The sequence below is a fragment of the Apium graveolens genome, chromosome 9, assembly GCF_009905375.1.
Source record: "Apium graveolens cultivar Ventura chromosome 9, ASM990537v1, whole genome shotgun sequence".
Taxonomy (NCBI): domain Eukaryota; kingdom Viridiplantae; phylum Streptophyta; class Magnoliopsida; order Apiales; family Apiaceae; genus Apium; species Apium graveolens.
The window spans coordinates 9,294,402-9,303,705 of NC_133655.1; the positions used below are offsets into that span (position 1 = coordinate 9,294,402).

At 34.3% G+C, this 9,304-nt stretch overlaps 2 protein-coding genes across 3 annotated transcripts; one reads left to right on the forward strand and one right to left on the reverse strand.

Moving 5' to 3' along the window:
* Positions 1–348: 348 nt before the first annotated feature.
* LOC141683686 (putative polyamine transporter At3g19553) lies at positions 349–4,325 on the forward strand. 2 transcript variants are annotated; one of them, XM_074488443.1, is made up of 3 exons: positions 350–656; positions 1,207–2,275; positions 3,571–4,325. In XM_074488443.1, exons 2-3 carry the CDS (start codon positions 1,305–1,307, stop codon positions 4,103–4,105), a joined length of 1,506 nt encoding a protein of 501 aa, XP_074344544.1. In that variant the 5' UTR covers positions 350–656; positions 1,207–1,304; the 3' UTR covers positions 4,106–4,325. The 2 variants fall into 2 exon arrangements, with proteins under 2 accessions (XP_074344543.1, XP_074344544.1); XM_074488442.1 differs by having other exon boundaries at positions 349–2,275.
* Positions 4,326–4,770: 445 nt separating this feature from the next.
* On the reverse strand, positions 4,771–8,526 carry LOC141682581 (uncharacterized). The gene is made up of 4 exons (XM_074487271.1): positions 7,988–8,526; positions 5,431–5,659; positions 5,155–5,279; positions 4,771–5,056 (listed from the first exon to the last, which is right to left on the reverse strand). The coding sequence occupies exons 1-4, from the start codon at positions 8,321–8,323 to the stop codon at positions 4,973–4,975; spliced, it is 774 nt and encodes a 257-aa protein (XP_074343372.1). The 5' UTR covers positions 8,324–8,526; the 3' UTR covers positions 4,771–4,972.
* Positions 8,527–9,304: the final 778 nt, after the last annotated feature.

Consider the following 9,304-nt stretch of genomic DNA (forward strand, 5'->3'; position numbering starts at 1 on the left):
TAAAGAGATAAGATTTATATATTCATTTATAGAAAAAATGAATTTTAACCATTTTGATGAGCGCCAAGAGAGTGACAGAAATTGATCACTTCTCTTGAGACTCGTTAAGCACTCTTGATGTTGGCAACCAAGAGGTGATATGTCATATACGACTTCAAATCTCATTTGACATCTCTATTAAAATTGCTTTTAATAATATCCTTAATATCAGACCTTAATCAATATTTAAATACATGTCTACGATCCTTACCAAACTCAATCTATTATGCCAGCGATCCAGAAAATTCAATCCATTATTACAATACATTTAATCCTCTCTAAGCCGTAATCCGTCCAAGGCTGATTTTATGGCTAACATTGATTATTTAAAAAATCGAACAAAAAATATAATATTTTTCTATATGGAAATCTAAAATTATATACTTAAAAAAATCTGATTTTTAACATCAACCGCAAGTTGAGCATACAAATTGCAGAGAAGAGTAGAGGGGTATATATCCACACGCAAATCAATAAAGGTTACCCAATAATTTGGAAACGTCTTTCAATAATTTAATATTCCAATCACTTCAAGTCATTGGCGTGTACTTGTTGTATATACAGCTTAAGAAATATATGTAATTCTTGATTGCTGCACCACTAATTCTTGATTGCTGGTAAGTGCAAGATTTTATAATTTACAATTACATACTTTGACTTCTGGGTATAAAGATCTCTGCTTTAACTTCAGATTTTTATAATTATTATTATATGGTCAAGAGTTACAGGGTTATATTGTAAAGATTCAATCTTGTACAATAGATATTTGATTGCATTGATAAAGTTTTGATTTTTAGTTCATTTTTTCGATTTTTTTGCTTAGTTTTTAGTCAACTTTGAGATTGTTACACTGAAGTTTCAATCTTGTACAATAGAAATTTGATTTCATTAATAAAAGTTTAGATTTTTAGTTCATTGTTTTTGAACTTTTGCTTAATTTTTAGTTTACTTTGAGATTTTGCTATAAAGTTTCAATCTTGTGCAGTAGATATTTGATTATATTGATAAATTTAGATTTTCAGTTCTATTTTTTAATCTTTTGCTTAAGTTTAGTCAAAGCTTGAGATTGTTGCAGTAAAGTTTCAATCTTGTGCAATAGACATTTGATAATATTGATACATTTTAAATTTTCAGTTCATTTGTTTTAATCTTTTGCTTAATTTTTAGTCAAGCTTGAGGTAGTTGCAGTAAGGTTTCAATCTGGTACAATAGATATTTGATTATTGGAAGAAGAAAAAAAGGTTGGTGAATTCTTGTTGTTGTGGATGGGGGAAGAAGAGGTTGATAATGTCGAAAATCAAGTAACCAAGACAAACCCTAAGCTAACTTTGTTACCTTTAATTGCTTTGATTTTTTATGAGGTATCTGGGGGTCCATTTGGTGTAGAAGATTCAGTGAAAGCAGGAGGTGGTCCTCTGCTATCTTTGTTAGGTTTCTTGATTTTCCCTTTGTTTTGGAGTGTCCCGGAAGCTCTGATCACAGCTGAGCTTGCCACAAGTTTCCCGAAAAATGGTGGCTATGTCATTTGGATATCGTCCGCTTTTGGCCCGTTTTGGGGTTTTCAAGAAGGATATTGGAAATGGCTTAGTGGGGTTCTGGACAATGCTCTTTATCCGGTTCTGTTTCTTGATTACTTGAAGAGATCTATACCGATTTTTAATAACTTGATTGCTCGAGTTCCAGCTCTTTTAGGAATTACAGCTACTTTGACTTATTTGAATTATAGAGGTTTGCAGATTGTTGGGATTACTGCTGTTTTGCTTGCAAGTTTCTCACTTTTGCCGTTTTTGGTAATGGGTGTGCTTTCGATTCCTCGAATTAGGCCTAAACGGTGGCTAGTCGTAAAGTCTAAAAAAATAGATTGGAGGGGATACTTCAATAGTATGTTCTGGAATTTGAACTATTGGGATAAGGCTAGCACAGTTGCAGGAGAGGTAGAAGATCCAAGTCGTACATTCCCGAAGGCACTCCTTGGGGCTGTGGTAGTAGTTTTTACTTCATATCTGATCCCATTGCTTGCTGGCACTGGGGCTGTTCAGACTGATTCAAATGAATGGAGTGATGGATATTTTGCAGAAGTTGGAATGTTGATTGGAGGGTTTTGGCTAAAGTGGTGGATTCAAGTTGCTGCTGCAATGTCTAATCTGGGATTGTTCGAGGCAGAAATGAGCAGTGATTCTTTCCAACTTCTCGGAATGAGTGAGATAGGAATGCTTCCGGCTATATTTGCTAAAAGGTTGGTACTATGCAATTTCAGCTTCATTTTGTTTCCAACTGCTTTTGTTTTTTTTTTTTTTTTTGAAGTGAGAGCCTATTATGTTAAATATTTGGAACTAAAATTGAACTCAAACTTTAGGGTTTACTAATGATCGAAAACAAGGGGTAACGAAAAAACAGGTAGGTAGGGGGAAATGCTTACTTTTCCATGCGGTTTAGATTATATCATTCCAGTGTTAATGGCAAAGACGACCAAGTTCAAATTATTATCATTTTCTTCGTTTGGATAAACTTCTGTTCATAACTAATTAAGTGCCGCCACCTGTATGCAATTGATAGACGGGGGCTCTCAAATGTTCTTCAAGAAAAGTAAGGGCAGTTGGTTATGGTGTTTGATTTTTCCCCAATGTGGAAGTCTTTACTAACATGGAGCTAGGTAGGGTGGGTGAACTTCGTCTAGAGAGCTGCTTGGTGCCAAAATAAATATAGCATTATATCCTATATATAATAGGAGTAAGAAGGTTTCTTTGCTCCTCCTAATTAGTGTAAATGCTTAGGTCATTAATTTTATCTATTAACTACAATAGATAACTTTATATGCCAATTAAAATAGATAACTTTATATGCCAATTGAAAAGTTACTAAAGAAGTAAGAAACTAAATCTAGTTAAGAGGTTGTCATCATAGCAATATGAATATTATGTATATCTTAAACAATTTAAATTTTTCCCCAAGTACTAAAATTACAGCGCGGAAAATGGAGCGGGAAAGAATCTCATTAAGAAAATTTTCATCATCGTATTGAATTACTGATTTAGAAAAATATATATTTAACATGTTACTATAGATATAAAATTAAATTAAGTGATCGGTGCACAGCACGGGTATTAGCTAATTTAACAAACAATCCAATAGATTGATTTTTTCAATTGTATGTATCATAGACTTGATATTAGTTTTCGAGTTTGTTTTGCTGTACCTGGTCTGAGGGAGATGTTACTTGGAAAACCTTATGACAGGAGGAAAGATTTCTTTCTTTTTCCCCATTACTTCTCATATGGCCTGAAATTGTGCTGGTCCATCATCTTCTCTAAAAACTTACTTAGTGAATTTGTGATAATTATATGTGACACTCGACAATACTTAAATTAGCAGTACAACTGTAGATATTCTAAAATGATCTGTTTCACAAATTTCTTGAAATAAATTTATCCAATCCGCAATCAATGGCTTCAGAAATCTATATGCAATGACATAACTTAAGTTTACATTTTAACCTTATTCCTTATTTGTTCTTCCTCTGCAATCGGATAGGTCAAAATACGGAACACCAACTATTAGTATACTTTGTTCGGCTACTGGTGTCATCTTCTTGTCATGGATGAGCTTTCAAGAAATTTTGGAGTTCCTAAACTTCCTCTATTCTATAGGGATGCTTCTCGAGTTTGCAGCTTTTATAAAATTGAGAATCTCAAAGCCACATCTTCAAAGACCTTACAAGGTTCCTGTTGAAACATATGGTGCAGCAATGCTTTGTTTGCCTCCTACAGTGTTGCTTGTTCTTGTAATGTGTTTGGCATCTTTACAAACATACTTGGTGAGTGTCGCAGTAATGATTGTGGGTTTTGTTTTGTTCCCAATTGTTATTCTTGCGAAGGACAGAAACTGGGTGCACTTTGAGACAGAGCAGTCAATAAAGGCTTTTGATTGTGATATTGAAGGCCATCCAATTTTATCAAAGGAACATCAAGAAGTTGAAGATGATTCATTAAGCCTTCTTTCAGACCCTTCATCTATGACAGAACAGCTGCCCCAAAACTCAGAAGCGGGAGTTTCTAAATTGGATTAGGAACAAGAAGACGGTGTTTATCCAACTAAGTTTTGATATAATGTCTTGTAGATTCATGTATAAATTGATTTTGGCATGTGTTTGTTATTCCTAATATACTATAAGGAGATGTGAACATTCCAAAACCTCGTAAATCTTACAACCTCCTTAGGTCACATTCTCATTCTTTTGAAGTAAAAAAGTTATAGTGACTGGTAAATGGATACAGTCATCCCATGAACTTGGACATCTCAAATCTATTGGTCAAATTAGAGGCTTTGTTATATATATAAAAAAAAAGCGCTTTGGTGAAGAGATGCCATGAAAGTTATTCGATCTAAGATGTGCACACCCTTTAGGGTGAACAAATTACAGGTAATTTTTTCTCCATCTCATCAACACTTTCGACGCTTAAAAAGAAATTAATAGAGCAAGATGAAATAACCAAGTCGTTAGCATGAAACTCCATACAGAGCTGTTATTTCTTCTTATTAGCCTTTCGGGCTTGAAAATTTTTCAAAGTATCTCATAATCAAATCCATTGATAAAAAAATATTTATGTTTGTATATTCCATTAGTACAGAGGTCAAAATTCAAATATGTGATCCAAGTTGGAAGCAAAATAACTGAGTTAATTTCAAATGAATTGCTAGGAACATACTATAGAAAATTAAGAATAGAAAACATGGAATGAGGCGTGTGTTTAATCAATATAGACCGCAGACGAGGGGCATTTCTAGCTTTGCTTCAGTTGCACTTCTACCACAATCTCTACCAGAATCCACAATCCATATACAGGTCTAATATTCAAACTTCACATGAGGTGATGGAATTTCGCTAAAACGGAACTATCTGAAACTCTAGAAAACCGGGTTGATTATCATGGACTTACCAGACGTCTGCTTTCTCTAAGCTTGCCATGTATGTCAAGTACACAGTCCAGAGATATGCAAATGAATTGCTCACTAATGGCTGAAAAAAAAAAGCTAGTTGATTACATGTGAAGTAATTTCATTGTTAAACGCAATAGGTTAGTTTTTCAAAAACATAATATGTGATAGTACGCATACCTGCAAATGAACAGGAACGAATTTAAATGTTACAAAATCACAAAAAGGCCAGTACATGACTCCACTGATCATTGTAGGGACCAGGTCTCGCTTCAGTCTGGCTATGATCTCTGTACTGTTTTCACCTGAGATTGGTAACATGATTATAATCAACAAAATAGCTTAAACAGCTATACTCAAGAACAAGCTCTTCTAAATTTTGATTGCAAAGTATGCTGCTTGAACAGGTTTGCAAGACAGGTGTCCTAAGAATTAAGAAGGTAACACATATTATACCTTGTAACCCTGCATTTACTGAGAAGAAACCTGCAGTCATAGCTGGTCCAAATAGTGTCTGACCAATAACAATTTTTAACAATGTTGTAGCAATGTCACGCTTTGGGAGGACCTTTGAAACTGTATTGAACCAAAAATGCATCGAAGGTCCGACACAAATCAACCCAATTCCAGCCATCCGCAGTGTTCTCACTAGATCATATTGCTTTGTGGTTTGCGGAGAAAGCGCCTGAAGGGTTTATATATATAGTGGAATTCAGAAACAATTGCAGATAGATAGGAACAAGCAATGATACTTCTATAAAAAAAATGCTTACTAACAGGAGTAGAACCCGGCTGCAAATATAAAAAAATTAAAGCTAGCATGTAATCTTAACTAGATGGTATTTAACTACTCTGCGGCAAGTCGTATTAATTTGCCAACACTTAAATGAAAAAGAAGGCTCATACAAAAGGTGACATTGATATAAATATATTTCATTACACAAATTTGGCTGCTACAAGGAGGTGCATAATCTTAGTTACCCGGACTCTTCATTTTGCTTCGAGTACCCGTGGCGGATACTCGACACTCGGACATGGGTATAGACACTTGGACACTTATTTTAGGCAAAAAACATGTAAATTTTTCAGAATATTGCCGAGTCCGACACTTGGATACGAATCCGTGTCCGACACCCATACCCGAGTCCGGGTAACATAGGGTGCATTAGAACAAAACTCAGTATTTTACCATGTAAATAAAGACTTGTCCAAAAGAAAATGGACTAAGAATCTTAAATATACAAAAGTTTTATTTGATTCAAGCAGGATATCCAATGTTGCCTGCTATCAATAGTAAGGCTAATTTTCCAATTGTACAATAATTCAAGCAGTATTTTGCTAGACAAGATTTTGTTATTATTTTTATTTTGTCTGGAATGATATCTCCACTGCCAGAATGAAGTGGCAAGTTAGTTACAGGTTGACCTTTAATATCTTAAGGTTCCATTTAGAGCTACAGGTAACAACAAACTTGCTGCAACACAAGGAATGAAGAGATCGAGTCAACAACAAATGAAAGCTGCATCTGCTATGATCGAAGAAGTTGTCACTAGAGAAACCAAAGCGCACCAATTTTAAAAACTTTCCAATACTAATTATTTCTAAAATAAACATTAGTAAAAAACCAAAGGCACCTGACAAAAGAAAAAACCAAAGGCAGGGAAATTAGACTACATAGTTTACCTTTAACCACATTTTTTTCCTACATTATTCTACAGAGGGTTTGTGACAAAGCATCAAAGAACTGTGTGCATGCGCCAAGCAGACGGATATCAATACCGGCATTAAGTGAAAGAAAAGACCTTCAATACATACCAAATAAGTCCCAGATTCAACCTTTAAACATATATATAAATAATCAACGGCAAACACATAAACATACACACACAAAGCACACGAATTTCAATATCTTACCGACGTCAAGTGAAAGAAAAGAACTTCAATACAGACCAAAAAAGACCAAGATTCAACCTTTACTCACAAAAATAAACAAAAAAAATCTCTCAATACCTACCAACATCAAAATAGTATAAAAAAATCTTTAGTACAAACCAAACAAGCCTACGCAGGAAATATATACACACACATAAAAAATAATTTCAATATCTACCAACATCATTTAATAAAAAAGAGCCTGATGGAATAGCCTAGTGCTACGGGGCTTATCCTATGCCGTTACAGGTTCTCGATTCTCGCTCACACGAAACAAATTAACAAAAAAAAACTTCAATGCAACCCGAATAAGCCCAAAATTCAACTTTTACACATAATGCATATACACAATTCTAGCTCACCCAAAACAAATTGATAAAAATAAAAACTTCATTGCAACCCTAAATAAGCCCAAGGTTCAACCTTTACACATAATGCATATACACAATTCTAGCTCACCCGAAGGCCGAAACATATTGATAAAAATAAAAACTTCATTACAATACAAATAAGCCCAAGATTCAACCTTTACACATAATGCATGCACAACTCTAGCTAACCCGAAACAAATTGATAAAAAAATAAAAACTTCAATGCAACCCGAATAAGCCCAAGATTTAACCTTTACACATAAATCATAATGCATGTACACAATTCTAGCTCACACGAAACAAATTGATAAAAATAAAAACTTCAATGCAACCCGGATAAGCCCAAGATTCAACCTTTACACATAATGCATATCCACAATTCTAGCTCACACGAAACAAATTGATAAAAATTAAAACTTCACTGCAACCCGAATAAGCCCAAGATTCAACTTAAACACATAATGCATATACAAAATTCTAGCTCACCCGAAACATATTGAATAAAATAAAAAGTTTATTACAATACAAATAAGCCCAAGATTCAACCTTTACACATAATGCATATACACAATTCTAGCTCACCCGAAGCAAATTGATAAAACTAAAAACTTCAATTTAACCTAAATAAGCGCAAGATTCAAGCTTTACACATAATGCACATAAACACACACAAAAACAAACAAATATGCATATAAACATTAACACAATACCTGAGATGAAAAATCAGCAGCAGTATAAATAATTGCAGACGTAACAGCTTTGGTGAGAATTGGGCGAGACTTAATCAACCCCAAGTACCACCCCACCAACCCATTCTTTGTTGAAGACGACGTCGTTGAACAATACCGTGAAACTATCAATTTTCCCGGCAAAGAAAAGCCCATGTTTTTCTTGGAACGAGTCACAAAGAATCTTGACTCATTGAGTCTGTGCAACTCGTTTTTGAATATGGGGGATTTGATTGAGTCGGAGATTGATTTGGTGTTGTGTATGTAGACGCCGGAGATGGATTTTTTAAGGCCATTTTTTACTATTCCGGCGAACATTGTTTGGTTAAAAATTGGGTTTCTCTCTCAATGGGTTTTAGGGAGAGCGAGGGGGGGGGGGGGGTTTGAGAGGGAGGAAGAGAGATAGGTGAAAGCGAGAGAGAGAGAGAGATAGGTTTAAGAGAGTGATCGGGAGATACTGCGAGGTTTAGGGGTGTTCTCTTAATTAAACCCACCCCTTATAGCATCTCCAACAACGGCAACCGGACCGTAACACATTATCTATAATTTGCTGAGCCCGTAAGATATTTTGTTTCAATGGTATTGGCTATATTGATCGGCTATAATTTAAAAATAGAATGTTATTAATATTTTAGATTGTTAAAATAGAATATATCAGTTTAATATGGTAATAAATGATGTATAATCTTTCTTACAACCTGCAGAGGTTCGACAAATTTAGTCATCCATAGGAGGTTGGCTAAAATTATAGACAACAGATGGGTATGATTGGATTATGCGTTTTTAGAGAGGTTGGCTAAATTTTTTATTTTTAGTATGTCAACTCACATTTTAGCTAAGGACTTTGGATGGTTGGAGATACTCTTATTTAACTAATGGTCTTTTTTAATCATTTCATTGGTTTGACGTTCTTTTGGCCCCTAAAGCATGAACTATCGGCCCCAATCATTTATTTTAACCTATTTCGGAGATAAAATGACATATCCGTATAAACACCGATATTATAGGGATCAAAAGTTATGACTAAATACATTTCATATAATTGTTAATAATATTTATTTACAATAAATGGACATTGATGAGTAGCAAATTAGTTGTCCAAAGTCATGCATTTTGCAAATAACTCTATCTAGATATTAATAAATTCACGGATAAGAAAGTACTAGTTTTATCATAAGAACTTTTTTTGTTGCTTCAGTTTATATCCTGAACATCACTAAGTATTTGTGTGACTCATGTCTGATGAAGTTTTTTCATATTGCCAACAGTTTGTTCTCTTTTGGTCTTGTTGTATGAGTA

What these genes read in the sequence shown, in the direction of transcription:
- LOC141683686 (XM_074488442.1), top strand. Translation starts at nt 1,305, where the DNA reads ATGGGGGAAGAAGAGGTTGATAATGTCGAAAATCAAGTAACCAAGACA. An exon ending in CCGGCTATATTTGCTAAAAG is followed by an intron (nt 2,276 to 3,570) that starts GTTGGTACTATG and finishes GCAATCGGATAG; the next exon opens with GTCAAAATACGGAACACCAA.
- LOC141682581 (XM_074487271.1), bottom strand. Translation starts at nt 8,323, where the DNA reads ATGTTCGCCGGAATAGTAAAAAATGGCCTTAAAAAATCCATCTCCGGC. An exon ending in AGTAAATGCAGGGTTACAAG is followed by an intron (nt 5,280 to 5,430) that starts GTATAATATGTG and finishes TACCAATCTCAG; the next exon opens with GTGAAAACAGTACAGAGATC. An exon ending in TCGTTCCTGTTCATTTGCAG is followed by an intron (nt 5,057 to 5,154) that starts GTATGCGTACTA and finishes TTTTTTTTTCAG; the next exon opens with CCATTAGTGAGCAATTCATT.